We start from the raw sequence: 27,207 nt of genomic DNA, 5'->3' as shown, positions 1-27,207 counted from the left end.
ACAGCAAACACAGAGCACTTCCTTTGCGCCGGGCATGCGCTTTTTACAGAGACTCAAATGTGGCAATGGTGCCAGGTGGCACAGAGTGGTCGAGGAACTTGCTTGATGCCACAGAGCTGGTGAGTGGTAGAGCTCAATACTTAGTCCCAGCTGGCTTCAGTCTGTCTCCTAGCTGCCTCCTTCTGCTGCCTCTTTAGGTCACCAATAGTGCAATAGATCCTCAAAAAGTTTGATGTCATTGATAAGGAAGAAGAAAAACAATATGATCATCTTAGATATAGAAGCACTCGATGAAACTGAGCACCCCTTCATGATAAAACTGTGCTTTGGAAGAGTTTCCCCAATAATCGACATCTGTACCAAAAAGCCTCAGCAAACCTCCTGGGAGAGGTTGCCTTGACAAATATCACACATCTGTCTTGTTTTGAGGTAAGGAAGGGCCAGGGTCCCCCAGGAGTTTTCCCTTCATGCCTGATGGGAGGCGGGGCCCATTTTTGAAATGCCTCTGGGCAACCAACCAAGCCACACCCAGATCAGGTCAGAATTCCAAGGTTACTGCCCAGAACCCTGATCCACACAGCGCGTGGAGGCGGAGGTGCGGTCCCAGGGTGCAGCAGGCGTCACTGCGGACACCTCTGATTGACGATGAAGTCGAGAAGGGATGTTGGGTAAAAGACTGGGGTAGGACCAGTCTCCAGCATCATCTAAACAGGTTTTCAGGTGTCACTGTTTGGAATTCCACCTCCTTCCGCACCCACTTCAAAGGCCCTTTTCTGCAGGCACTGTTTTCACAATCAGTGGCTGCTCATTAGGGGGAGAGAGACACCTGTTCGTAGAAGTTCCACTTCTGAGCAGCCAGTGAAAAACGGCCCGAGGAAATCTGAACGCAAACGAAATGAAAAGGAGGAACAAAAATTCTAACAAGTGGAGTTGGGGGCTTTCATATTAAGATTTTACACACTTCTGTGAGGTCACATGCCCTATAACGGTGCTCTCTCCCGTCACCACTATTCAACCATGTTCCGACGCTCTCGGTGCAATATGGTAAGAAAAAGAAATGAGACGCCTGATATGAGACGGAGAGACTCAACTCTCATTACTTCTCAACAATGTGATCATCAGCATGGAAAATAGAAAAGCTTCAATGGACACACTCTTGTAAAGGGGGAGCCCGATTCCATGGAGGCAAATTGATAGCTCTCTATTCACAATCAATAGCCAACCAGAAAATGCTATCAGAAGAGATCACAAAACATAGAAATGCAAAACATCACATAAAGTTCCTATATTAAAAAAGTGTGCAGCCCTGGCTGATATAGCTCAGTGGATTGAGCTCAGGCTGCGAAACAAAGAGTCGCCGGTTCAATTCCCAGTCAGGGCACATGCCTGGGTTGTGGGCCAGGTATCCATTAAGGAACATGTGAGAGGCAACCACACACTGATGTTTCTCTCTTTCTCCTACCCTTCCCCTCTCCCTAAAAATAATTTTTTTAAATGTGCAGATTTTTTTTTTTTTAAAGAAAACATCTTAAATGTTTAGTGAAGGACCTAAAAGATCTGAAAAACTAAGTGGCGCCCCCTTCCGGAGTGGGGAGCCTCAATCCTGTGCAGGTGGATCGTCTCTGGGTTAATCGACAGGCCTGTGCACAGAGCTCAGCATGCCTGCACATTGGCTGTGTCAGGCGCCACTCACGTAGCGTCCAGCCCCAACAGATGCCCCTTTGGGCTATGTTACCTTCATTTCCCATTAGTGGGAATGAAGGACGCAGGTCGTAACACCACATGGGTAGTAAGTGGTAGAAGCAGGATTTTGAATCCAGGCCCTTAACCTTGAAGCTCTGGTGTTACTTGTAGGTAATCTATTGTATCACATGGACTAATTTCAAAAACAAAGCATTGAATTTAAAAAAAAAAAAAAGCAAGGTGAAGAATTGTGTTATAGCAAGATACTATTACTACAAATAAAAAGCACCAAACACACGTAGTTTCCTATGGGTAAGTGAGCATATGTACAAGAAAAAGTGTTTTTGAAAGAGAATTGGACAATGATCTTGAATTCAACAGCATTTGTCCCTGGGGCAGAGGGACTGTCACTTTTTTCTGGGTTTTTTCAGCTAAGGTCTAAATGTTTAAGGATTGTTTGTGTGTTCCTGTGAAATAGTCCGAAATCCCCTGGAAGACGGAGCGCAAACAAATGAGTGAAAGTAATCACGGGGAGTAAGCCAGGGTCGTGAAAACACGTTACTACTTTGTTTTGTCTTTTCTGTATTTCTTAAATTGCCCACAAAGGGAAAACATTGATGTTTTTTATTTTCCAAATATAAAATTAGACTGTAATATTGAGTTAGCACCTGCCCTGAGAAGCTCCCTGCTGGGTGTCAGAAGAGAGAAGATGGGAGGGTGCTGTCGCCACACGGGACCTGTGGCGACATTGTGTGCAGGAAAGCTTGCTGGGGACGGCTCCGAAGGAGGGGGCGGCGGTGAAGGTGGATCCTCTGTGCCACCTAGCTTGCGTGGGCAGAGATATCCAAACTGGAGCTGGGGAGGTGGGCACAGGACCTTGACTGCCAGGCCAAGGGGGTAGGGCTTTGTCCTGAGGACACTGAGGAACCAGGAAGTGTCTTAGGGCAGAGACAAAATGGACCTGAGGTTTACAACAGTTCCAGGGTGCAAAGAAAGCATTGGAGGGGTCAAGCTGGGAGGATGGGTGACATCAATGAGGCTTTGCAAAATCCCAGGGGAAATCTGAGGGGCCACAGCCATGGTGCAGAGCCTGAAGGCACAGGAACAGGGAGCACTCCGAAGGCAGAGCTGGCAGGATGCAGTGGATCTGCGGACCTCCCTGATTCTGGCCTGGAGGATGGCGGGGAAGGCAGAGGGGGACAGTGGTGTAGGATGGGGCAGGTGCAGAGGGAGTGGTAAGAGCCAGGGCCTGCAACACCTTGGAGAAGGGCTTCCTGGGAGGTGTCACTTAGCGGAGCCTGGCAAGCAGGTGCTCTAGGTGGGTGGGGATGGAATGGGGGGGTGTAGGGTCAGGAGACCTCAAGCCAAGTTCTGGCAGCTGTGCTGTCCTGAACAGGCCACTCAACGTTGCTGATATTCTATCCTCTTTTGAAAACAGAGGCTCATCATTCCTACACCCCAGGCTGCAGGAGGATTAAGGAAATAACACACGGCAAGTGCTTGGAACAGAGCCTGGCATTGGGTGGACAGATGCTGCCCCTCACTCTCCATTTTCCGCCACCCCATGTCCAGCCATCTCCTGTCCCCATGCTGCCTTCCCCCCATGGCCTTGTGTTCCCTTGACCTACTTAGAGAGGGATGAAGGACTCCATCCTCTGGCCCCACCCTGACCCCCCTCTCCCGCCCCAGAGGGACAGTTCCACGGACTCAGGTCTGAGCCCGGGCTTAGCTGTGTAATCCCCAGATTTGTCTGGGCAATCACTTCCCCCAGCCAGGAGAGGGGGCCGCGGCTGGGAGCCAGGACTGCTGGTCTGTGGGCCTGGTACTGCCCTATCTATGTGTAAGAACTCAGACAAGGTGCCAGTGTTTGGGGGGCCTTTTGGAAATACCACTGACATCTCACAATAACTGTCACGTTTGTGTCAATTGTTTTGTGGTTTAGGAGTGAGTGGGGCACTCTGGGAAGGAGGAAAGGCCTGGGCTTGAGTCGGGCTCTAACACTGGGCAGCTCTAAGTGGATGCCCACGGGCAAGGCTGAAGCCTCCACAGGACTCAATTCTTTTCATGCATAAAATGGAATTAACACCATCCAGGGCTGCGGTGGGGAGTATATGAAAAAATAAGGGGAAATTTTGTTCGTAGCACATTTCCCGAGAGATGACAAAGGATGATTGTTGCACCCACTGACGCAAGAAACAGACGTTCGGAGACTTTCAGGACGTTTACAGAGATGTTACTTTAATGGCCAACTCTTTTAACCTGCGCAGGGGCGGACTCTCGATGTGTCCCGGAGACACGGTGCTCAGAAGAGCTGCAGATGAGAGCCGCCCCAAACGCTCACAGGCTAGCTCTTTTATACAGTGAGAAGCAAGCAAGCTAAAAGGGGAGGTTGCTGTTATCTCTGCATAGCTCTTGGCTCTGGAGGAACATTAACCAGATGTTAAAATTTTCTTTTGAAACCCTGTCTCCTGTCAATAAGAACCACTTGTCCCACTTAATTTGTACCCTCAGTTTAAAGGGTCCAAACCTGAGATGAGTCTGGCGCCTAAAGTTTTATGGCCCTCTAACTAATTGGCTGTAACTCAGAATAAGCCCTCTGCAAAATCATGTATTGTTTACCCTTACTTTGGCCGACAATGTTGTTTCTCTCCCCTATCTATTCTGGTGACCTTCAAGAGGTTTTCTGCTTAGCAATGCCTATAAATTGCATAGCTCTCTTGCCTAGCCCTCAACAGATCACAGGAGTGGAGAACAGTGAAGCTGGGAAGAAACCAGAAAGGACGCTTATCTTGGGACCAGGGCAGGTCTCAGAGCCAAAGGGTTCCAGACAAGAGTTAACCAGGCTGAAGAAGACAAGAGTTAACCAGGCTTCCAAGACTTCACCAGAAGGCAGGGGACAAAGGACCCCTTCGGGTCAGGGGAGCACCGTGTGGCAGCCACACAAAGGCCCTAAAGCCCCAAGAGGGGGGAGGGGCGTGACCTCACCTGGGCCGGATGACTCTGCAGGGAGGAGCAGAAGTCCTTAAACTCCAGGCCAGGTTCCCATTGGGAAGGTAGCAGCAGCCCACGCGGGATTGCGAGCAGGAGCCCCAAGTGCCCGACTCCGCGGACGCAGACTGAAAAGGGAATGCTTCGGAGAGCTTAGCAGTGCCGGCAGGAGGATGCGCCACCCACTGCCCATCTCCAACCTCACTCAACCTAGAACTCGAGACACACCTCTGGGAAGACTTCCGCCGTCCCCACCTGCCCACCTCCGGAGCTGCCCTAGCTCTCTGCTGCTAATTAGCCTATCCTTTCCTGAGCACCAGGGGTGTGTGGGGGGGCGGGGGGGAGAATCACAGTCTAGGAGGGCTTGGACTGGGACAGAATAGTGGCAATGTTGTCACGAGGTGGGCTGTAGCCGGCCAGATTTCTCCTCCTCCCCGCGTACACTTGTGCATACAGCAGGTGCACACTAAATCTTGAACCTGTAGAAAGTAGAAAACACCAGAACCCGGCAAGAGGCGACGCGCGAGGTTTGTTACTTGAGGTTTGAAAGGCTGGGTCAGGAAGCCTGGCTGGAACGCGAGGAAGCCAAGCGGGCGAGTAAAGGAGTGGGCAAACGACCGTCCCGGGGAGCAAGGGCTCGCCCGCCTGGCGGCGGGACGACGGAGGGTCTCGGGCCGATAGGACTACATCTCCCAGCAGCCCCAGCGACAGAGAGGCCACATCCGGCCTCTCGGCCCTCCCCTGAGGAGGCGGGGCTGAGGGCGGGGTGGGAGAGGCGCAGAGATGCTTGGGCGCGCCGCCGGCGCTGGGGCGCGTGACGTGATTCCTGTGCGCCGCCTAGCGTCCTAGTCGCGCCGGTTTCTCGGCCTCCAGAGCCGTGAAGGTGACAGCGGGAGGTGACTGGGCTGGCCCCCGCGATGCTGGCGGCACGGCGGCTGCTGGGCGGGTCGCTCCCCGCGCGAGTGTCTGTGCGTTTCAGCGGCGACACGGTGAGGTCCGGCCTGGCTCCGGCCGGGGATGCTCGCGGGCGGGTCTCGCTGCCGTGTCTGCGCGCGCTGGCCCTTGGGGCTGTAGTGCCTCCTGGAGAATCCTCCTCGTCTCCCCATTCCGGCGGGAAGGTTGCTCCTCCGCCATGGGTGTAGAAGGGGAATGGGTCCCAACAGAAGGCTGACTGCCCCCTACCCGCACTTCTGGCTTACCATAGAGGGAAGTTTTGCAGGTGGTGAAGCTTTCGTGTCTCATTCCTTCCTTGCCACAGCCTTGGAGGGAGTGAATGTGTCGTTGCTCCATTTTGCAGATGCAGAAAACAGTTTTGGAGAGGGATGTGCACCGCCCGATTCCCCGTTCAGCCCTCTGCCTCTCTAGTGGTTTTTAGGGAGTCTGGTAGCCATTTGCCCTTAGCCCTCAGCTGGGATGCTCACCTCTGGGTTACGTACAATTCCAGACCCCTCTCCTTATCAGTCTTATCCCAAGTGGGTCTCCTTCCATCATCCAGCCCTAGTGAGGCATTTCTTTTCCATCAGTAAACGCATTTTGCCTCCAGCAGAGTTAGCGATATAACCAAGTTTTGGTCCAGTAGGCCAGCCAGACAAGGAAATGGACGCACCATCACACTGGGCTCAGTGAGGTAGTGTGGTGCTGTGGTCCAGGTGTGGGCTTTGGCCATGGATAGACCTGAGCTCAAATTCCATTTGCTGCTTTTGGCTGTATGCCCTCACATAAGGTCCTTTTGCTCTGAGCCTCAGTTTCCTCCTCTGTAAAATCATTCCCCTCCCAAGGTTATGAGGATGAATTGGGGTTTTGGATGTAAAAGTCTTAGCCTAGCGCCTGCTGAACAGGAAGTGCTTACTAAGTGGTGGTGGTAGCTATGAAGTTACAAAGGGTTCTAAGGCTTAGGCCCCTACCCTCTCCCCAGCCCAGCCCCCTCTAATCAGGGAGACCCAAGAATCTATAGCTTCCGGCTTGGCCCCTCAGGACCCCAGAGCTCAGCTGGACCTTCTGACCCTCTTTGTCCCCAGACAGCGCCCAAGAAAACCTCATTTGGCTCGCTGAAGGATGAAGACCGGATCTTCACCAACCTGTATGGCCGCCATGACTGGAGGTGAGATGGTGCCCTTAGCCTGGTGGGTCGCTGGGCAGGGCCTCCCCTTCACTGCTGTCCCTACTCTGTCCAGGCTGAAAGGGGCCCAGAGTCGAGGTGACTGGTACAAGACAAAGGAGATCCTGCTGAAGGGGCCTGACTGGATCCTGGGTGAGATCAAGACATCAGGCTTGCGGGGCCGAGGAGGTGCTGGCTTCCCCACCGGACTCAAGTGGAGCTTCATGAATAAGCCCTCAGATGGCAGGTGTGTTCAGGGAGGCAGGTTTGGGGTTGCAGGCGAAACCTTGCGGGGGGCTGTGGCTTACCCAGGGCTTTGGGTTGTTTCCTGGAGAGAATCAAGTGGGAAAATGTTACTAGAGCTTAAGTAGGTGGGACTCAGTTTTCTCTGGCGTTCCTCAGAGGAGACTTGAGGAGCAGGAGAGTCAGCACAAGCGTCTGACCCAGGCAGACTTGACTGATCAGTTCCTAGCTCTGCCTTCTAGTTACTTAGCTTTGGGCAGTCTCTTGGCCTTTTTGAACCTCAGTGTTCTTTTCTGTAAATGGATGTTATACTCTATAGGGATAAAGAGATAACGTTTGTATAGATTTTGCTTGCTCACTGGTCTGCACATAGAAAGCAGATGATAACGGTCAGGAAGGCTCTCTGACCGAGAGCAGAATTTGGGCTCTTGGGAAAGCACAAGGAGAGACATTTGGGTGGAGCAGGACAAAGACCTTTCCTGTGGCCCTAGCCACCCAGAGGCAGAGCAGACAGTGAGCTCCTTGTCATTGGTGGTGAGCAGGCAGAGCCCTCGGAAACATGGTGGCTGGGCAGGGAGGGAAAGCTGTCCAAGGGGATATTGTTGAGGCTTCCCTGGGTAGTGTGGGGGTAGGAGACCATCCCCTGGGTCCCTGTAGCCTGACCGGCCTGTTGGCCCCCACAGGCCCAAGTATCTAGTGGTGAACGCAGATGAGGGGGAGCCGGGCACCTGCAAGGACCGGGAGATCATGCGCCACGACCCCCACAAGCTCGTGGAAGGCTGCCTCGTGGGGGGCCGGGCCATGGGTGCCCGTGCGGCCTACATCTACATCCGCGGGGAATTCTACAATGAGGCCTCCAACCTGCAGGTGGGCCCGGGCGGGGTGTCCACACAGGAGGCCACGCTCAGTGTGCACTCACACGCCCGCTTACCTGGCACAGCTGTGTGGGTCAAGCTGGGAGAGTAGCGGTCACTCCTGCGTGTGTCGTGAATGGGACATGGCCCGCAAAGCCTCCTCCTCTGGGCCCTTCCATATGCTCCAGAGCCTCCATTTGGGAGGCCTTCAGGGCTCCATGACTCCCAGGTTGCGGGTGGGCTGGGGAACTCGTGTGAGGCAATGTTTCCTGCAGAAGGGTCACGGGGTCATTTCGGTCGTTCTTAGTGTGGTGATGCCTGTGGTGACTGGTCCAGGGCCAAGTCACATCTTTCTGTTCGGCTCCTACACAACGACGAGGGACACAGGAGTGGCACCTGGAACAGTGCCCGGCACGTGCTAGCATCATGTGCGAGAGTTACTATTTCTGCCTCTAGGGTCTTGCCTTCCGTTGCAGAAGCAGTACTTACCAGGAAGATAGGAAGCCACACACACAAAATAGAAAAATCTCCCACAGACCCACTACCTAGAGAGACTATGTGCGAAATTTTCATTATCCTAAAATCTTTCTTTTAAAAATAGATACAGTTGGAGAATTTGTGAGTATTATCACCGCTAGGGCGCGCGCACAGGTGTCCGCGCCCTCCCAGAGCATCCTCCACTCGTGTCCCCAGGGGGCTTTTGCCCCAGATCTGGTGATGGGCTCCCAGGTCTCACACCCCCCACCCCCACCCCACACACACAGTGTTGCCAGGCTCTTGGGGACCGTGCCCTCACACCCGTCCCACAGGTGGCCATCCGAGAGGCCTATGAAGCGGGTCTGATCGGCAAGAACGCTTGCGGCTCCGGCTACGATTTCGATGTGTTCGTGGTGCGCGGGGCTGGGGCCTACATCTGCGGGGAGGAGACAGCGCTCATCGAGTCCATCGAGGGCAAGCAGGGCAAGCCCCGCCTGAAGCCGCCCTTCCCCGCAGACGTGGGTAAGACCCGGCCCAGTCCTGGGCCTCGTCCTGTGTCCTGTGCAGCCTGGAACCTGGCTTCAAGTCCCTGCTGGTCTGTCTTAGGGAATTTCTGAGTTCCCTCTACCCTGGGGGCCAGGCCCAGAGAGCAGGGCGGTAATGATATAGAGGCCCTGCGGGTGCCGCCTGCCTCATCTTGCTTCAGCTCCCATGTAAGAGACCCAAGTCCCCACCAACCCTCTGGGAGCAGAGCGCTGGTGGAGCTGGGCTCCAGTGGGAATGACAACAGTGGAGGGGTAGAGAGGGGCTCTGCTATGGGAGCAGGACCCTAGGACAGACCCATCACCAGGAAACCTGTCCCAATTTGTCCTCACCCTGGCAGCTACCGGTCTCTTGTCTCATTTCCCCACAGGAGTGTTCGGCTGCCCCACAACTGTGGCCAATGTGGAGACAGTGGCCGTGTCCCCCACCATCTGCCGCCGTGGGGGTGCCTGGTTTGCCAGTTTTGGCCGTGAGCGCAACTCGGGCACCAAACTGTTCAACATCTCTGGCCACGTCAACCATCCATGCACTGTGGAGGAGGAGATGTCTGTGCCCCTCAAGGAGCTGATCGAAAAGCATGCTGGTGAGGCCTGGGGCCCTGGGGGGTGGGGGGCAGGGCAGTGTGTCCATGAAGAGAGCTGGGGCTGGAAGGGTCTCAGGCTGGGGAGCCGGGGGGAGGGGTGCACAGGTCCTGGGCTCAGGACTAGGCAGCTGTGCCAGCCCTGGACCTGACCATACATCCTTTCGGTGACTGACTGTGACCCTAGGGGGTGTCACGGGTGGCTGGGACAACCTCCTTGCTGTCATCCCTGGAGGCTCGTCCACCCCACTGATCCCCAAGTCGGTGTGTGAAACGGTGTTGATGGACTTCGATGCGCTGGTGCAGGCGCAAACCGGCCTGGGCACAGCCGCGGTGATCGTCATGGACCGCTCGGTAAGGGTGGCTTGTGCTCCCCATCCATTCCTGCCCATGCCAGCCTGCTTAGCACCCCTCCTGGGCTGCTCTGAGAACTCTTGCCAGCTCTTGGGTCCCAGACCCCACAGCCTGGCTACAGGTGGGAGAGGAGGGGAGCAGGGCTGCTCTGGGGCAGGATGCCCCAGGGAGGACGAGGGAGCGGCCAGAATGTTGTTGGAACCGGAAGGGGCTGCTTCTAGGGGCTGAGGCTCAGGCCTCGTATGCCTGCTCACTGTCCCTGGTCACTCCAGACAGACGTTGTGAAAGCCATCGCCCGCCTCATTGAGTTCTACAAGCACGAGAGCTGTGGCCAGTGCACCCCCTGCCGCGAGGGTGAGCACCCGGGCTTTCTCTGTGGCTCCTCCTGCACCTGGGTGGGGCATAGGTCAAAGGTGGGGTGGGCTCTGGACCCTGAATAAACAGATACTGCCTCCCAGCCTGCTGGGGCTTCTCTTAGTTCCTTGCTGCTGTGGCCGCAGGTGTGGACTGGATGAACAAGGTGATGGCCCGCTTTGTGCGGGGGGACGCCCGGCCGGCCGAGATCGACTCCCTGTGGGAGATCAGCAAGCAGATAGAGGGCCACACCATCTGTGCCCTGGGCGATGGGGCCGCCTGGCCCGTGCAGGTACTCGCTGCCCCCCTGTGGCTTGAGGGAGGGGTTGCTGGAAACCCAGGGTGGCGGGGGCTTTTAGACCCCAGTTCACACAGTGCCCTCACCCCCTTTCAGGGCCTGATCCGCCACTTCCGGCCGGAGCTGGAAGACCGGATGCAGCGGTTTGCCCAGCAGCACCAGGCCAGGCAAGCTGCCTCCTGAGCCTGCTGCCCTGGGCTGGCCTCTCTCCGTCTAGAAGACGGTCGGACAATAAAGCGAGTGCTGCCCACTGTCCCGTTGCAGCTTCTCTGTGGCCTCACTTTGCACCCTGCCACCCGAGGCCCGTTACTCACGGAGCCTGGTTTCCCAGGTGGGGGAGGCTAGGAAAGGATAGGTCAGCTCAGGGTCATCTTGTGAACCCAGACCCTGGCCTCCTGTGGGTCAGTGACTCTGTCCGAGACCACCCTGAACACCCAGCCGTCAGTGCAGGAAGCAGGGATGGGGAAGAGGGGAAGGTGTGGCCTGGGGTGAAAACCTAGGTGTGCTGGGGGTGAGGACGAGGCGGGCAGGGCCAGTCTGCCCTGTGAGGTGACAGGCAGGGAAAGAACAGGCTTCACCTAGTCTGGTTCAGAGGAGAGGTTTATTCTTGCTTCCTGCTTTGGTGGGGGGCAAATTTGAAAGGGGAGAAGACGGGAAACAATTTGACTAGGTGCTGGGCATGGTGAGTGAGGCAGCCCCAGGTCCTCCCAACTCTGGGGAGACATCCGGTCAGTTTGGGGGAGGAGTGGTGAGCAGGGCTGGGCCAGGTGCCCCGGCTAGTCGCTGAGCTGGAGGGCTGCCCCGTCCAGCGGGTGCCACAGCTCCAGCCGGCGGTCACTGCGGCCCAGACACTCCCTCCAGTGCCGCTGGCACTCCCCACTGGCCCGGCCACTCAGCTGCACCCCACCTGGGTTGGCAGTAGGGGTCAGGAGCTGGGTGGGAGCCCTCTGGCCCACCACCCAGCTTCCCTGCTGTCCCACTCACCAATGAAGTCGTCGGCCACGCCCAGGTCATAGTCCCACACGGACACCAGCAGTGTCTTCTGCGCCAGCTCCTCCCTCGGGCCTTCGTACAAGAACTCCTGCAGGGACGGAGACAGAGAGCAAGGAGGCAGCCCGGGCTGTTCGCCACTTCAGAAACAGGCTCAGGATGGTGAGGGACGTGTCAGCTGGGACCTGCGGTTTCCGACCCAAGCAGGGCGCTGCCCTCCCCCACCACAGAGCAGCTGGAACTGCCTGGGCCCAGTCCTGGCCTACCTCATTAAACTCGGGGTTCAGGGTCTTCTTCCGAACACTGGTCTTATATTTAGATTTCTTTCCCACGTTAGGATGCAGGAAACTGATTGGGGAGGACAGAGTCAGGTTAGGTGCGGCTCTGGAGAGGGGAGCCCCAGAGGGTCTCTGAGGAACCCCCGCACCCACCTGTCCACCCCTGTCTCACACTCACAGGCGGACGAAGGGGTCCGAGTAGCCATTGGCATCCATGGGGGCGAGGTGGGCGCAGCGCAGCACCCCCACCAGCAGGCCACCCCGCTGAGAGCTATAGCACAGCGACAGTAGGATGCGGCCCCGCTCCTCCCCGGCCGCCTCTGCCTCCGCCGCCTCCTGCAGAGCGGCCTGCGTCAGACCCGTGTGGCCCAAAGCCCACTTGCCCACCAGGGTCATCCAGGACGTGAGAACTCAGACTGGCTGCAGAGGCATCGGGCGGGCGGGGGCGGGGGGGCGGGGGGGAGGCCCGGGCTGGGATTTAACCCCGTGATCAGTCTCCAGAAACAGTCACTGACAGGCAGCCTGGCAGGGAACCTAACAGCAGCGGTGTACCCTCCCGGGCCTAAGAGTGGAGGGGCTTGTTCAGGCCATGTGACTGCTCAGTTCGTGCACTTCCTCATGGGACATGCCTGGAGCTTCCCAGGTGGCCTCCCACTAAGTGCCCACCGCCACCCTCCGGCAGGGTGAGCCCCATGTCACAGAAGCCTCCCTGAGAAGACATACAAGTCTTTTCAGCTACAAGACCCACCCTGGCCCTGACGGGTATGGTTCACTGGGTTCAGCATCCTCCCACAAACCGATAGGTCACCAGGTCGATTCCCTGGTGTTGCGGGTTGTGGGCCTGGCCCCCAATAGGGGGCGTGTGAGAGGCAACCACACCGTTGATGTTTCTGTCCCTTCCTTCCTCTCTCTCTAAAAATAAATCTAAAATAAATAAAACCCCCATCCTCTTCTCCTCCCACCACCCTGAGGGCCAGACGCTGAATGTCCTTTGCCTCCCCTGGCCCCGGGCGTGTCCAGAGGCACTCAGGGAGGCTGGGAGGAAGAACGCATTTCTCCCATACCTAACATAGGGTTTGATGTGCAGAGAGCCAAACCACTGTGCTAACATTCAGTTCTCAGGGCGGGAGTGTTCCGTGAGCACCCACCATGCACCCAAGCGCTGCAGTGTGTGGGGTCTGGGACAGGATGCGGGTGACACTAGGTTCCCGCCCCATCTCCGTGGGACTTTCCTGGCCTTGTGGAGTGCGCAGCTGCAGTAACTTGTGGCTCCACTAGGTGGCAGGGCAGCAGCACCTGGCCCTTCAGTCGAGGGGGACCGGATGGTTCTGCCTCAACTGTGCAGTATCCGGCCCCTCCCAGGCCAGAGGGGTTCTGGCCTGTCTTTGGTCTCTGGTGGGCCCCTGCACTCACTGTCACTGCCTCCTGACAAGGGCCCACCAGCCCCAAGAGTGGCACCCACACCGTCCCAGAGGTCAACCTGGCAGTCAGAGAACCCCACTCTGTCCGTTTTCTCCTGCCTTCCCAGCTCCTCTGGCCACAGACAAATCCCACCAATTTCAGCTGCTGTCCCTGAGGGCTTTGCTGTCCCCCAGTGCCCCATGCCTCCTCTGGCCTGGCTGCTCCCCAGGGCTCCCAGCGCTCATAGAACACGAGAGAGACGGCTTCAGTTTCTCCAAGTCCACCTCGGCCCCTGCCTGACGCACTCTGGCCTGGGTACCCCAGGCCTGTCCCTGCCACATCCCTGCTCTGTTCCACTGTCCTACGTACCTCATACAGGGACATGCCACGGGATGTGTCCAGGCTCTTGGGCCTCTTGGTCTGAAAGAGCAGAGAGCCTGGTCACTGTGGCTGGACACTGTCCCAGTCCCCTCCCTGCCCTCCCCTCTCCAGCTCCACCATCACCAGGTTGCTGGCCCCCGAAGCCGCATTCAGGTGCCGTCCCCACTCACCAGCCTCCGCTTCTCCAGACACACGCTGAAGCTCCTGGCTCGGTTGGGCACCAGCTTCCTCAGGGGCACCCGCAGCTCCCCCAGGGGACGCACTTGCCTGCGTCGCCGCAGCCGAGGGTCCTCGCACACACACAGCCTGGGGGCCCCCCAAGTCAGACCTGGACAGGGGAGCCCCCACTCCACCCTGCTCCCTCCTGGCCCAGGTCCAATCCTCACCGCAGGGTCTTGCGCCCAGCATCCTGGCAGGTGAAGCCGTGATAAGTGAGTGTCTCTTCCCAGACAGGTCCCCTTGTGCCTCGAACCGTTCGTGTCCGCAGCTGGCTGGCCTGAGGGCCAGGCAGGGTGGTCGGGGTCTCCTCAGGCTCCAGGGCCCCGCCCCCCATCTCCCCAACAGACTCCTCAGCTGTACATCCAACAATGAGGAGCTCCGGGCCTGAAGCCCAGGCCCCGTGGGGAAGGATCAGGGTGGACAGGGGGTGCTGCCATCTGGGGGTGAGGCCAAGGGGTAGGGGCCTGGGGCTTGCCCTCACCTTGCTGGCCCCCGGCAGCAGATTGGCTTTGACATAGGTGTCCACGGAGCCTGAGGCTGGTGGCCTGAGGCCCTGGGAAGAGACAATGGATGTGGGGCAGGCCTGTGGCCCAGGCCCAGGGACCCCAGCTCCACACTTACCTTGGCACAGTGCGCCGTGCAGTGCAGGGCACTGCTGTCCGCATCAAAAAGAAGCGTGAACTCCAGGGTGCCCAGGGCAGCTGGGGGCAGGTGGCACGCAAGGTCAGTTCCTACCTGAAACCCCTCTCCTTGGCCCCGTGCCTCCTGCCCTGCCCCTCACAGGTCAGATGGCTGGGCTGCCTCAGACCCCACCCTGGCTGGGCTGGGCCCAGGGTGCCCCTCATCCCCTGCCCCACTCACTGCTGTCGTCTGAGTCTCCCTCTGGCTCTGGGTTGGGCCGCAGTTGCGGTGCAGAGCGGACAGCAGGGGTCACTGTAGGGTGCGGGTCTGGGGTGCGCAGGGCAGGCTCGGCAAAAGGGTAGAAGTGAGGGAAGTAGTCCGAGATGAGGCGGATGGGCCGGATGGGTCCTGGGTTCACGTCAATGGCCATGTGCTCCTGCATGCTCACCCGCTGTGGCTGCCTCCCACTCGCTGCCTCGGTGCCCGCCATGGGGTCTCAGAGTGGGGGCTCAAACGAGCCCCCTTGGATTGGATAGGAGGGGCCCACACTGGGCCAACCAGACACGGTAAAGAGGCATCACTGAGGGTGCGGGGCGGGGGGGGGGGGGGTCCTGGGCAGCAGCTGGAACCTGAGGATAGAGGGCAGGGTTGGGCAGGTGGAACACAAGTGGGGGCCTCCACCCTGGTGGGGGACCCTGTGTGCTGGCAGTGCCAGCTGAGCTACTCACCTCTCTGAGGGCTCCACCACCTAGCCTGGTTCACTGCTGGTGCTGGGTGTGCGCCTGACTGAGATGACTCATCTCTATGACCCAGGGCCCTCCCAGTATCCCCATGGGGGAGAGGGAGGGGCGGAGCTCAGCGCCCACCTTCAGGGCTCAGGAGAGGGCACCTCCCTGCTCTCAACACCAAGGGTCCCTTATTCAGTGTGGGAGCGGGTGCCTCAGCCTCCCTCCTCACACCCCTCCCCCATTCTCATGCTGCCAGTTATTTTTACCACCATCATGGGACCTGCTCCGAGGTGAGGAGGCTGGATGCCCAGAGGTGACACGAGGGGTGTGAGGGGCAACGGGAGGGGTGTGTGGGACGAAGAGGCAGCTGAGAGGGGAAGTGTGTGGGAAGGCAGAGGGGTGGGGGGCACTTGGGAGGTGTGGAGGGGGCTGCCTGGGAAGGAGGGGGCCACCTCAGGAACAGGGCATCTGCAGTCTGGTCCCCTAGCAGTTCAAGCTTTTTAAAACATGGACCAGGTCACGCCAACACCTCTCTCCCCTTTCACAGACTCGGACTGAAACCCTAACCCATCCCCGAGGCGTGTACCCCAGCAACTCACAGGGTCCCCCATGTCCACATTGCTCTTCGTGGCTTCCTTGAACACCCCAAGCTTTGCACATGTGTTGCTCCTCCTGCCCCGACTGCCCCGACCTTCCCGCCCTGCCCCTTGACCTGGCTCCTGCTCACCTTTGGTTTCAAGTCACTCTCTGAAGGGGACCTTACCTGGCTTTTAGCTGCTCCGCCTTTCCTCTTCCCAGTGGTCCTTTGGAGGCCGCCCCCTCCCTATTCTCAGTCCAGGAGGGTTACCCTCCTCCCCAGGCTCTTGCACCGCACCCTGCCAACCCACAGCTTCCAAACCCAGCAGGCCACGTGACAGGCTCAGGGAAGGGCCGTGACCCCAGGCAGGCCAGTACAGAGCGGTTTGGGCTCGGCTGGCTGAGACAGAGCTCTGCTTTCTGTTGATGGCACGGTGGTGCGCTGCTGGAGCTGTTGCCCTCACCTCATCTCTCATCCCTGTGGACTGGAGGCTGCTCCTGGGAGTGAGGCCGACACAGTGGAAAGCATAGGCAGAGAAAGGATCCAGCCACACCTGAAGCTAGTGTACCTCTGGAGTTTATGACCACCATTCCTCTTCAGGCAAAGCCAGCTAGCAAGTGGAGGTCTCTGCCGCTTGTCCTGGCCAACACTGCCCAGTCCGCACGTCAAGGTCCAAACACCCACACTCTCAACTCTTTCACAGCACCCTGGTCCATGTAATTATTATATAGTTCCACTAATATTTGTATGTGATTAATGTACAATCACATTATCTGTGTGACCTAGTCTGAAGTGTCCCCTACACTGAGTCCCCAACTCCCCAGGGGCCAGGACAGCAACTGCCTGCACAGCACTGGCGCACGGCGGGTGCTCAGGAATGTGCAGGGCTCCCCGGGGGACTCCTGCAGCCTGGCGTGTGGGGGAGGGGACAGTGCATGGCTCAGAGCCTGGGCTCTACTCAGAGAGGGCCTGGTTCGAATCCCAGCATGGGGTGACCTCGGGCAAGGCGTCTATCCTCTCTGAGCCCCAGTCTCACCTGCCAGGGACCATGCTGGCTGCCCCCCCAGGCTGCGGTGAGGGTGCAGCAAGACCAATGGTACCCGGCACCCAGCACTCAGTAAGTGCCAACTGCTGTGGGTGACAGTGTGCTTGGGCAGAGGCACCCCAGCCAGGAGAACAGCTGTCCCGTGGGATCCACCCAAGGTCAGGTTGCTCTTGCAACAGATGCTGTTGCCACAACGTTGGTAAAGCTCTTTATTCAGTCCTGGAGTGGGCCTGACCCTGCAGGGCGGAGGCGGGGGCTGCTCAGCGCCAGGTCTTCAGCCCCTGGGCTGAAATCCAGGGAAATATAGGCGGGGCTGGTAGGCACCAGGGGCCAGCAGCTGCAGGGTGAACTCAGTGATGACAGCAGTCATCCCCCAGACACGGTATGGCCCGTGGAGGAAGACAGGCATTGTGTAGCTGAAGTGGCCACCCCGGCAGAAGTGGGTATAGCCTTGGTTCTGTACCTGCAGCAGGTGGGCCAGGGGCAGTGCAAACACGTCCTCCACCTGTGAGCACGAGGCAGTGAGAGCATGAAGAGAGCACTGGCCGCTGCATTGGGACAACCCGGTCCCCCAGGATCCCTGCCCCAACTCACCTCCTCGGGGTTGGGCTTGAGGCTCTGGGGATCTAGAGGGCCCACACCGGCAAGCACCGGCACCACAGTGTTCTTTGCCTGGAGCAGCAAGGCAGGTGGTCAGGGGAGGCATGGCCTTGGCAGGGCTGTGGGACTGGGGAGGAGAGGCTGAGAGGAAGGCCCCACCCTTGTCATCCAAAGCCAGGTCCAAGTGAACCCTGTCCCCGGGCCCCCTCCAGCCACGCTGACTCGGGTTTTGCACTCAGGCCTTGGGCCATTGCGGACTGTTCCCTCCACTTGGAACAACCTTGCCTTACTTTTACTCCCCTAAAATCTGCCACTTGTCATTCAGCTCCTTCCCGCCCCGTGAGGCCACCTCTCATCCACCAAACTGAGCAGATCTGGTCCACTCCAGAGGCACTTCCAGCCCATGACCTGAGCTCTAGTATACCCCCGAAGAGAGGACAGAAATACCACTGGCCCCTCCCAGACAGGCTGTGGGGGGGACGGAAGACGACCACCAGGCAGGTGTCGGTGCTCCGCTGCATTCTACACCTGCTAATGTCTATGACCACGCTCTTTGTCCCTGGGGTCCCAGCTCCTAGCCCAGGGCAGGCAGAGTAGGTGAATGGGGTACGGGCTGGCCGTGGCCTCAGGGCCTGGTGGACTCACCTGGTCATATATTGGGTGCAGGATGCCCCATACATGGTCCTCAGGCACAGCCAGGCCCAGCTCCTCCTGGGTCTCCCTCAGGGCTGTGTATACCACATCCTGGTCAGTGGGGTCACACTTGCCGCCTGGGAAACTAAACAGGCACAGGCATCCTGGTCCTTGGGCTGTTGGGGCGGTGGAAGGGTGGGGATGGCAGCTGTGGCAGAGGGCCAGTGCCCCATCTAAGCTGCTGCCCCTAGTTTGCAGTGAGTCCTCTGGCAAGCCACAAGACCTCTCCAGGCCCGGTTTGCCTCCCTGAGCAAGGTGGTAAGGGGAGAGAGGCTCTGGAGCTCAGAGACGCAAATTGTCTATGGTAGCCCTAGTGGCGCTGACATTGACCCTTGGGTGTCCCCAATTCCCGCCGAAGGCGGGGCCAGGGCGGGAAGCCGCAAAGCCCCACCCAGAGCGCTTCCAAGGCTCTGGGACCAGAATCTCCCCTTAGTGGCCTAGAGGGCGCGGGGTCATGCCTTTTTAGAGGGGGACACAGCTCAGAGACAGGAGTCGCCGGCCTGAGGTGATGAGGACGCGATTCGAGGGAGCCATCCCAGGCTCCAGGAAGAGGAACGCGGGTCGCTGATCCCTCCTCGGCCTGCAGACCCATTCTACAGAGGCGGAAACCGGGGCTCAGAGAGGCTAAGTGCCTCGCCCACGGTCCCAGCGGTCTCCGAGGTTCGGCGGCCTCGTTCTAGAAGGAAGAGGACTTTCCCGGTGGTGTACCTGACGTCCCCCTTGTGCCTCCCGGCCAAGCGGCTGGACCGCAAGGTGTAGAGCAGCGCCGGGACCCCGCGCACGGAGCACAGCGGCACGAGCACTGCGGCCGCCGCGGGCCGCGCGCGGAGCCGGGCCGTGGCCTTGGTCAGCAGCCGCCGACAGCGCTGCTCGCCCTCCGCGGACAGGCAGTCAGGCAGCATGTCCGGCCGGGCGCTGCCGCGACCTAAGGGCGCCGGGCGGACGAAGGAAAGGGGCAGGGAAGCGTTCAAAAGGCCAGGAACCTGATGCGGGCTGGGGGAGTCGACCGGAACGCTCTGCCCCGCCCCTTCTCCGGGCTCCGAAGCCGCCATTGCGGCGCCTTAGGGGGCGGGGCCTGCGTGACGGGCGGGGTCTCGGTGAAGAGGCGGGGCTCGCGACGGGAAAACGGTGGGCGGGGCCGGAAGGGGCGTGGAAAGGTGACCGGGTTGGCCAGCGAAGGGCGGATTTGGGCCAAAGCCGAGGCTAGGAAGGATCGTGTGTCCTCCACCCTTCCTGGAGCAGCTCGGTTCGGGTTGTCTTGCTGTTGAGCCCCCGCTGGGCTCCCGCCCTTGGCGCCGTTGTGTGTCAGTTCTTCTCCAAGGACCTCCCAGGGAGTGCTCGAACATGGGCGGGCTTGGCGTTTAGGGGGTTCATGGGGCGCCCCTAGGAGGCCCAGCACGTCAGGGGCAGCTGGGGTGTGTCCTCCTGCTTCCGCGAGGTGGCGCGCGCTCGCTCTCCTGCTGCTAGGGACCCACTCCAGTCTGGCTTTTGGCCAAATCTGTCTCGCCTCCTCCTGACGCCTCTCCCCTGCACTTTCTACCCCTTTAGGTCTTGGTTTAAATGTCGCTCCCTAGAAGCTGCCCTGTCTGGAGTCTTGATCAGATTCTCAAATTTATCCCCTCAACCAACCTTGGCCCCTGTGGTCATTTCCTATGGTGGTTTTGTAACCCTCAGCCACACCCTGGCCCCTCGAGGACCACACGACTCCCACCTCACGCACAGCACCTAAATGTGGAATGGCAGGTACCGCCATACTTTGCTTTGACTTTGAGCAAGCACCTCTCTGAGCTGCACTGTCCGTCCGCATCAGGGCACACACCCCCAGCCTCCCACCCAGGCCTCCGCTACTGGACTGGTGTCAGCACCCTTGCCGTCACTCTGTGCTCCCAGGGATGCCAGTGGCACTGGAGAGCTTTGGGATGTCTGCAGCTCAGACTCGGGTCGGGCATTCCTGAGGCCCTCCACCCAGATCCCTGAAGACGGAAGTTCTCTAACCACCCATGCCAAACAGTTTAATGTTGGGGGTAAGGAAGAGGGAAAGCAGGGTTTGGAGGAGTCACCCCCAAGGCAGAAGGGGATAGGCTAGGGTGTAGGAGGTCTGGTTCCAAGCCTGGCACTGTCCCAGCCTTGCTGTGATTCTGGGAAGGTAACCTCTCTCTCTGGGCTTCCATCTTCACTGCTCTCCTTGGGAGGGGACAGTGTCTCTGCAGAGGTGAGGCTGGAGGGAGTGCGGTCCAGGGTAAGAGGACTCTGTCTACTGGGCACCCACCATCACTGAGGGTCCTGGCGAGATCCCAGGCACACAGCAGTGGGGGACAGGAGACCCAGCCCAGCTTGGAGGTGCAGGCCCCCCTGAGCCCTGTCAGCCTGGATATTGGGGAGAGGGTATGGTGCTGGTCGGGCCCTTGGGATTCCAAGAGGACTTGAGGCTCTGGGATACAGGTCCTGACAGGTGAGAGCCCGATAGGTGGCAGGGGCCAGCAGCCTCTCCGTGGTGGCCAGCAGCTGATGGTGGAGCCGGGCAGGGGCCCTGGAGGTGGAAGCTGGAGCTTTGTTGGGGTCAGAGGGAGGAAATGGTCTGAGTGAACCCCAGAGCTCCCCTCGAACCCACGCCTGCCCTGCCCGCTTCTCTGTTCCTCCCATCCCAAGTTGCCCAGCTCTCAGCCTTTGTTCTTGCTCTTCCCTCTGCCTGGAATTTCTTTCCCACTTTCTCCTTCTATTCAAACCCTTCCCAGTCCTCCAAGACCCAGCTTGGGAACCACCTCCTCCAGGAGGCCCACCTGACACTCTCCACCCCTGCTGTCAGCACCCTGTTCTCTCTGCCTTGGGCCCCCAATTGTCTCATAAATCTCCGCTTCCCCCTCTCTGTCCACACAGGTGCCCAATGGGCTTGCTGAGCATGCTGGAGTCCTGTGGCCCTGTCCCCTTGCTGCTCACCCACCATGTAGGCTCTGGTCCCACTGTGTCTGTGGGTCTGGGGACGAACCTTTCTCCTGCTCTGTGGTACCCTTCAGCAGAGAGCAACTGAGGCTACCGCGACTCCGGGCTGTGGCACCAAGCAGGGGCCGTGAAGGTGCCATCCTGAAGGTGGGGGGCAGGGAGTCAAGGTGAGGAACCCAGGCCAAAGGTCTGGTTCAGGGTCAACCAGTGAGACCCCAGGACCAGTCAATGGGTGTGACCCTCAAACAAGGGTCAGGAGCCAAGGCCTTAGGAGATGCCTGGGGATGGGGTGAGGGGCTGGGTCAGGGAAGCAGGGCACAACCGGCAGGGGTCAGGCAGTACCAGGAGTCTGGGTCACTCTCTCTAAAGCCCTTGGCAAAAGGGTTGCTGGCGATTTTCAGCTGGGTTATCTGCAGAGGGGAGAGTGAAGTTACGGGTCAACCCTGATCTGGGGGGAAGAGTGCGGGGCCCCAGACTCAGCCATCCCCACCTCCCTGGACCCCCTCGTCAGGAGGTGCTGGGACCCAGAATCACTGTGGGTGTGAAGGGAAGGGAATGGCTGGGCACATGCTCACTGCTTCCCAGGGAAGGGGAGAAGGGCTGGGGTCCACGTGCATATGGGGGCTAAGAGCCTCGAGCCTCAGTCTCCATCCCTATGAAACGGGCTGGCAGGTGGCCACAAGCTGCGGCCCAACCCACCCGGTGGTTCTGATACGCTGTCACGGCCGTGAACTGGGTCTCCGTGAAGATGAAGGACTTGAAGTTCTCCTGAGCGTAGCGCTCGCTGTCTTTGCGTGGGTCCACAAAGACCACGTGGAAGCGGGGCTGGTAGCGGTGCATGGAACTGAGAATGATCTGTGGGGGATGCGGGAGGGGCTGTGCCGGGGTGGGGGACAGCGGCAAGCTCTCTCCGAGGCTGAAGCCCTCCTCCCAGGGCAGAGAGGGTGCCCTGGGCCTGCTGCCTCCCTTTCTTGGGCTGGTGGCGTAGGCTCTGTGTCAAGGCCCCTTGGGTTTGAGCGTCCTTGCTGCTTTACCTGTTCCCACACCCATGTCCCGGCTGCCCACTTTGCCTTCAGAGCTCTCCCATATCCGACCACCTCTCCCCCAGCTGGCCTCTATCGCCTTTCACCTGGGCTTCCTCAGCTGCCTCCTGGCTGGTCTCCCTGCTGCCACTGGCCCCACTGTCCGTTCTCCACACAGCACCCCCAGTGAGCCACAGCATGTCAGCCCTTCCTCAACACCGCCCTGTGGCTGCCCCCCTGCCCCCCGCCAACACACACACAGTAAAAGCCAGAACCTCTCTGCAGCCACTGGCCCTGCGGATGAGCCCAGCTGCCCCAGGACCTCTCCCCGCCCCCTTCCCCTCCTCACTCCAATGCAGCTACACGGGAGCCCCCTTGCAGTTCCCCCGTGCTCCCAACATTTCCTTAGCCTCAGGGCCCTTGCACATGCTGTTTCCCCACCTGCGACAGCTCCCCTTCTAGGTGCACAGCCTCCCTCCACTGTCCCAAATAACTCCTCTGCAGCTGCCTGGGCCCCTGGCAGCCACAGCCGCCTCTGTCCCAGCCCCCTCCCTGGCTCCTTTTTCTCCTAGCACTTATCACCACCTGAGACACTGCGTCCAGTGCCTTCTGGAGTTTTTGCGGTCCTGTGGTCTGGCACCTAAACTGGGCCTGGTTCGTGGCGGGTGGTCCGTAGACATTGCCCAAGAGAAAGATAATGTTTGCTGAAACATTCCCACTCTCCCAGCCCACTTCCCCACCTGCCTGGACAGTCCCCTCTGCTGCCCAGCCCCAGTCTGGGTGAGCTCGGCTCCCCAGCTTTGACCACCAGCAGGGGTGTGGATGCTGGGTAGCAAGGCCATTGGCACCAAAGGCCTGGCCTGCCCCGGTGCCCGGCTCCATCACAACCAGTCCTCAGGGTCCCCTGACCAGCCCCAGCCCCTCTGCCGGCACCCTGGGCCTCACGTGGCCGTTGTCGTCCAGCAGGTTGTTGGTCAGCTTGAGCTTGTCGAAGGACACAATCTGGCGCATCCACTGCGCCCCCTTGGCCGGCGAGTCGGGGTGGAAGTGCACCCGGCCCGGTGTAGCCGGGTCCGCCTTGCCTGCCACCAGCCAGGCCGAGCTGTGGAAGGCATACCTGGGGGACAGAGTGGCAGTGAGGGGCCCCGTCTGCTGCCCCTGCTGCCCATGCCTGGAGCCAAGACTGGCGGGCAAAGGGGTTGTTAGTGTCTCCACTACCGCCCGCACACCATCCCCGCCTCGCACACTGGGAACCCAGGTCTCCGAGGCTCTGAGACTGCTGCCTGGCCCTGTGGCTCCACCTGGTGCCCTGGCTAGCCACTCTGCCTGATCAGGCTGTCCCACTGCCCACTTCAGTCTGTCGGTCGCCTGGGGCTGGGCTCTCTCTGCCACCAGGCTCCCTACTGTCGCCCCAGGATAGGCCTCCCGGAGGCGGCTCGGACTAGCCCCTGACTCCCTGGACTGCCACTAGGGGTCGGCTTTCCCATCTCAGCACCTGAGGTGTGAGCTACGTCCCTGGGTGGCCCCAGACCTGTATCGCTTGTCATCCAGGGGCACGAAGTCCATGAGCAGGGCGTAGTCCGCCAGCGAGTCCATGCCCAGGATCTTCACCTGGAAGGTGGGGAACATCCTCCTGCGGGAGGCAGGTGCCAGCGGTCTGAATTTGGCTCCAGCTGAGCCCCCTGCCCCAGCCACGCACACACACCCCCACCTGCTGCTCATACCTGCCTGCCTTGGTGACAATCATCTCTGTGCCCAGCTGGTTGAATTCCTCCCACAGAGCCTTCATCTCCAGCTGCACCGTCACACTGGACACATGCGGGTTCTTGGGGCCCATGGCTTGGGCCCCTGCAGAGCCAGGGGAAGGGCCCGATGGGAACGGAGAAACCAGCCGGGACTCCCAGCTGGAGCTAGTCATGGGCAGGGCGCAGGTCTCCGAGGGTACCAGTACCCCAAGGCCAGCAGAGAGGAAGGCTGGGGAGAGAGGACAGAACCATGGGCCCCTGCTCACCTCCCCACCCCCACTCCACCCCACCAGCCCTCATCCTTCAGGCTGCACCTGGGTGCCTCTTTCTCCAGGAAGCGCTCCTAGAATGCGGGGTCTGTGTGTTCCCACAGTTAACGTGACTTGGCGTCACCTCCTGCAGTAAATGCTTACTCATTGCCCCTGGAGGCCGAGACCAGGCCTGTCTGGCTCCCCGGGGAATCCGTGAGCCCCACCCCCACCCGGCGCCCCTGGGGCCTTGCACCTCCCTGGGCCTTCGTTCCCACGTCCATCTCAAGGGATGGTGGGAGGATTTGTGAGGACACACCCAGGGCCTGGCACACAGTAGGCCTTTCATAAATGACCCGTATTACAGACACAGATGTGGGATCGTGGTGGTTGAGTGGGGGGTCTTTCTCAGCTCTGTGGAGACCCCACTGCCTGGTCCTGCTTAAGGAGAGCTGAGCTGAGAGGAGACCCCCCAAATTTCCACGAATTGCTCTTGTCCTTCTGTGACTTTGAAAACCGGCCCAAGTCCTGCCTCCCAAAGCCAGCTTTCTGCTTGGGCCGCCTCAGTTTTTCTCAGGATCCCGCCTTTTGATTTGCAATCCTGAAACAAGGCTTGGCCAAGAGCTTTGCTACCCTCCACCCTTCTGGTTCAAAAAAAAGAGAGAAAAAAGTCCCACCCGGATTGGCACGGCTCAGTTGGTTGGGCATCACCCCACAAAGTGGAGGTCGCTGGCTTGGTCGCCCCGCCGGGGCGCATACAAAAGGCAACCGATCAACGTTTGTTGCACACATCGCTGTTTCTCCCCTTCTTTCTCCCTCCCCCTCCCGCTCCCTACAAATAAATATGTCGAACCCTTTTTTAAAATTAAGCTTAGAATTATCATATGACCCAACAACTTTACTTCTAAGTAGAGACCCAAAAGAATTGGGAGCAGCGGCCTGAACAGACATCTGCCCGTCCCTCTGTGGATGTAGCGGCCGCAGGCAGCGGGGGGAGCAGCCCACGTGGCCGTCCAAAATGCGACCCACCTGGACACATTATTCATTCTCATTCAGCCTTAAAAAGGACATTCTAACACCTGCTGCAGCATGGATGAGCCCGGAGGACAGTGTGCTGGGGGAGATGTGCCAGTCACGAAAGGACAAATACTATGATTCCACTTTTAGGAGGTCCCCCCGGGGGTCAGAGTCTTAGAGACGGAAAGTAGGCCCGTGGGAGCCGGGGGCTGGGGGAGGGGAGGGGTGTTGAATGGGAACAGAGTTTCAGTTTTGCAAGAATATTCTGGAGGCGGATGGTGGCGGCAGTGAATGTGCTTAATGCCAGCGAGCTGGGCACTTAAAAATGGTTACAATGGTCATTTTTATGTTGTGTATATTTTACACAATTAAAATCTTTTAAGTAGAAACCCCCCCTGAAAAACAGATGGTTAGGTTCAGGCAGCCCCAGGAGGAGCCGCAGGCCTGGGCAGACGTGGAACTTCAGTGTCAGACAGTCGGACGGATGGACAGTTCGGGGGGGAGGGGGTGTCTAAGGAGCTGGCCTGGCCAGAGCCCGCGCTGAGTAGGTACCTGGGGAGAGTGTGGGGCCCAGGGCCACACTGGAGAAGAGGTACCTCGCTAAAGCCCCTGGCATTTCTGGGCTCTGCGGGTGGGTGGAAATGGACCCTCTGAGAGAGATGGGGTACATCAGGTCTGTACCTCCCAGTGGGGCAAGAAGGGTGGATAGGCAGATGTTCTCCACCACCGGGGATCAGGCCATCAGATGGGCAACTGCAGGCACGACGTCCAGCCCCCAGTGTCCCTGGTGGTGGGCCCCAAGGAGAGAAACTCATGGCATTGCCGGGGGCTTCACAGGCTGGTCACTGGCTCCCAAATCTTCGAGGAGCCCCCATCCCATCCCAATCAGTGTCCTGCCCCTCAGCACCCGCAGAAACTCTGGGGAGGGGCCTGTCCTCTGCCCAGTTCCTCTAAAAGCCAGCGCTCCTCAGGGCTGGGAGATGAATTTTCCACAAGCATGGAGTCAGGTCTGGAGGGACCGTAAAAGGCTTCTTGCCCAGCCCTCACCCTGATCCACAAGGGGTGAGGCCCAGAGAGGGGAGGGGACAGGCCCAAGGCCACCCACGTCTGGTAAGGCTTTCGCCTCCCAGAAAAGGCGCTGTCCCCTGCCTGTCAGCACCCATCATGCGCATGGGTGGCTGCGGGCCCATCAGCCCTGCCCTGACAGCCTGGGGTGCCCCTGCCTCGCCCTGTTGCCCAGGGCCTGGGTGCAGTGGGGTTTCCTTGGTCCCCACACCCAGTCCCTGCTCTGCCCCATTCTCCCTGGAGCCTGAGCCCCCCAGGGGCTGCCCTGGCTGGCCAGCACCGTACCTGACATGGGGACAGCCTGGGTGTCCAGCTCCCGGAACAGCCCTGCTCAGCCTGGGCCCCTGCCCACCCTGGGAGGGGGTGCGAGGCGCCGGTGGCGGTCAGCCACTCCTGGTCTCCCGGTGCGTTCAGCAGCACAGCTCGGCTCCCAGGGGCTCACTCCGTCCCGGTCTCTTGGCAGGACTGTTCTCCCCTCCCCGACAGCTCAGGCCTTGGTTGTCCACCTGGGCTCTGCAGGAGGGACCCTGGCTCTGGGCTGTGCGGGGTCCCCTCTCCGGGCCACCCTCCTGCTGCGCTGTCTGCTGCGCTTGTCCTGCTCTGGGGACGCTGTGCGGGAGGAGGGCAGGTGGGAAGGTTGTGACGTGGCAAAGCCTCCCTCTGCCCCTCCCGGTCCCCCTCCACTCCCTTCCTTTCCCAGCTAGCAGCCCCCCAGCCATTCCTGATCAATGGGCCCAGGCAAGGGTGGGGGCCCATCTTGAGGACAGGCTGGGTGGTCCGCAGGGGCCCAGGCCGGGTGACTGGAGGGCTGGGGGCCAGTGGGGCCTCAGGGAGGTTGGGAGGCCACAGCAGTGGTGGCAGCATGAGGGCTGAAGGGCAGAGTCGGCGCGCTCTCACCAGGACCCAGCCTCTGGCCTGGGGCTGTGGCTGCAGAATCCCCAGGGGTGGCGGTGGCATGTCAGGCGGAGACAGAGCCCCCAGATTGGGTGGGAGGAAGCCTGTCCTCCTGATGGTTTGGCCCAAGGAGCTGTGCCTCGGTTTCCCCAACTGAACTAAGTGCATAATCTTTTCTGCCTGGGACGGGCTGGCCCAGCCTGGGGAGCAGTAGCTGCCGCAGCACCCCGATGGGGAGGTTGGAGGCTGCTGGGGTGGGTGTCTGCTCTGT

The 27,207-nt window shown here is 59.6% G+C and overlaps 4 protein-coding genes across 6 annotated transcripts; 1 reads left to right on the top strand and 3 right to left on the bottom strand.

The window, feature by feature from the left end:
- Window positions 1–5,495: 5,495 nt before the first annotated feature.
- Window positions 5,496–10,725, top strand: NDUFV1 (NADH:ubiquinone oxidoreductase core subunit V1). The gene is made up of 10 exons (XM_053924526.2): window positions 5,496–5,660; window positions 6,690–6,772; window positions 6,846–7,016; window positions 7,696–7,879; window positions 8,676–8,865; window positions 9,257–9,469; window positions 9,654–9,820; window positions 10,093–10,174; window positions 10,321–10,466; window positions 10,569–10,725. Exons 1-10 carry the CDS (start codon window positions 5,589–5,591, stop codon window positions 10,653–10,655), a joined length of 1,395 nt encoding a protein of 464 aa, XP_053780501.1. The 5' UTR covers window positions 5,496–5,588; the 3' UTR covers window positions 10,656–10,725.
- On the bottom strand, window positions 7,006–16,774 carry LOC112317294 (double C2-like domain-containing protein gamma). 3 transcript variants are annotated; one of them, XM_053924528.1, is made up of 12 exons: window positions 15,854–16,774; window positions 14,603–14,991; window positions 14,363–14,442; window positions 14,223–14,294; window positions 13,909–14,018; window positions 13,693–13,828; window positions 13,511–13,561; window positions 11,919–12,076; window positions 11,729–11,810; window positions 11,457–11,553; window positions 7,944–8,135; window positions 7,006–7,097 (listed from the first exon to the last, which is right to left on the bottom strand). In XM_053924528.1, the coding sequence occupies exons 2-12, from the start codon at window positions 14,850–14,852 to the stop codon at window positions 7,006–7,008; spliced, it is 1,320 nt and encodes a 439-aa protein (XP_053780503.1). In that variant the 5' UTR covers window positions 14,853–14,991; window positions 15,854–16,774. The 3 variants fall into 3 exon arrangements, with proteins under 3 accessions (XP_053780503.1, XP_053780502.1, XP_024430155.2); XM_053924527.1 differs by having other exon boundaries at window positions 14,603–16,774; XM_024574387.3 differs by lacking the exons at window positions 7,006–7,097; window positions 7,944–8,135 and adding an exon at window positions 11,055–11,379 and having other exon boundaries at window positions 14,603–16,774.
- A 133-nt stretch (window positions 16,775–16,907) lies between these two features.
- On the bottom strand, window positions 16,908–19,067 carry NUDT8 (nudix hydrolase 8). The gene is made up of 4 exons (XM_024574521.4): window positions 18,714–19,067; window positions 17,958–18,090; window positions 17,307–17,384; window positions 16,908–17,217 (listed from the first exon to the last, which is right to left on the bottom strand). Exons 1-4 carry the CDS (start codon window positions 19,055–19,057, stop codon window positions 16,987–16,989), a joined length of 786 nt encoding a protein of 261 aa, XP_024430289.3. The 5' UTR covers window positions 19,058–19,067; the 3' UTR covers window positions 16,908–16,986.
- A 1,209-nt stretch (window positions 19,068–20,276) lies between these two features.
- TBX10 (T-box transcription factor 10) lies at window positions 20,277–25,593 on the bottom strand. Its single transcript, XM_024574522.2, has 8 exons — window positions 25,530–25,593; window positions 23,692–23,941; window positions 23,499–23,600; window positions 22,913–23,084; window positions 21,645–21,800; window positions 21,288–21,355; window positions 20,988–21,086; window positions 20,277–20,583 (listed from the first exon to the last, which is right to left on the bottom strand). The coding sequence occupies exons 1-8, from the start codon at window positions 25,591–25,593 to the stop codon at window positions 20,277–20,279; spliced, it is 1,218 nt and encodes a 405-aa protein (XP_024430290.2).
- Between the last annotated feature and the right edge of the window lie 1,614 nt (window positions 25,594–27,207).

Source organism: Desmodus rotundus, chromosome 5, assembly GCF_022682495.2.
Source record: "Desmodus rotundus isolate HL8 chromosome 5, HLdesRot8A.1, whole genome shotgun sequence".
Taxonomy (NCBI): domain Eukaryota; kingdom Metazoa; phylum Chordata; class Mammalia; order Chiroptera; family Phyllostomidae; genus Desmodus; species Desmodus rotundus.
Note: the sequence above shows the minus strand (reverse complement) of the source record. Positions and strands in the feature narration are given on the sequence as shown.

What these genes read in the sequence shown, in the direction of transcription:
- NDUFV1 (XM_053924526.2), top strand. Translation starts at nt 5,589, where the DNA reads ATGCTGGCGGCACGGCGGCTGCTGGGCGGGTCGCTCCCCGCGCGAGTG. An exon ending in GCCCTTCCCCGCAGACGTGG is followed by an intron (nt 8,866 to 9,256) that starts GTAAGACCCGGC and finishes ATTTCCCCACAG; the next exon opens with GAGTGTTCGGCTGCCCCACA. An exon ending in TGATCGTCATGGACCGCTCG is followed by an intron (nt 9,821 to 10,092) that starts GTAAGGGTGGCT and finishes TGGTCACTCCAG; the next exon opens with ACAGACGTTGTGAAAGCCAT.
- TBX10 (XM_024574522.2), bottom strand. Translation starts at nt 25,593, where the DNA reads ATGCCAGGGGCTTTAGCGAGGTACCTCTTCTCCAGTGTGGCCCTGGGC. An exon ending in GGGCCCCACACTCTCCCCAG is followed by an intron (nt 23,942 to 25,529) that starts GTACCTACTCAG and finishes CTCTCTCCCCAG; the next exon opens with CCTTCCTCTCTGCTGGCCTT. An exon ending in CTGGATGACAAGCGATACAG is followed by an intron (nt 23,085 to 23,498) that starts GTCTGGGGCCAC and finishes TCTGTCCCCCAG; the next exon opens with GTATGCCTTCCACAGCTCGG.
- LOC112317294 (XM_053924527.1), bottom strand. Translation starts at nt 14,852, where the DNA reads ATGGCGGGCACCGAGGCAGCGAGTGGGAGGCAGCCACAGCGGGTGAGC. An exon ending in GGGAGACTCAGACGACAGCA is followed by an intron (nt 14,443 to 14,602) that starts GTGAGTGGGGCA and finishes ACCTGCCCCCAG; the next exon opens with CTGCCCTGGGCACCCTGGAG. An exon ending in TGAACCCCGAGTTTAATGAG is followed by an intron (nt 11,554 to 11,728) that starts GTAGGCCAGGAC and finishes CCGTCCCTGCAG; the next exon opens with GAGTTCTTGTACGAAGGCCC.
- NUDT8 (XM_024574521.4), bottom strand. Translation starts at nt 19,057, where the DNA reads ATGGCGGCTTCGGAGCCCGGAGAAGGGGCGGGGCAGAGCGTTCCGGTC. An exon ending in TGCACCCAATATATGACCAG is followed by an intron (nt 17,385 to 17,957) that starts GTGAGTCCACCA and finishes TTGCTGCTCCAG; the next exon opens with GCAAAGAACACTGTGGTGCC. An exon ending in TCAAGCCCAACCCCGAGGAG is followed by an intron (nt 17,218 to 17,306) that starts GTGAGTTGGGGC and finishes TCGTGCTCACAG; the next exon opens with GTGGAGGACGTGTTTGCACT.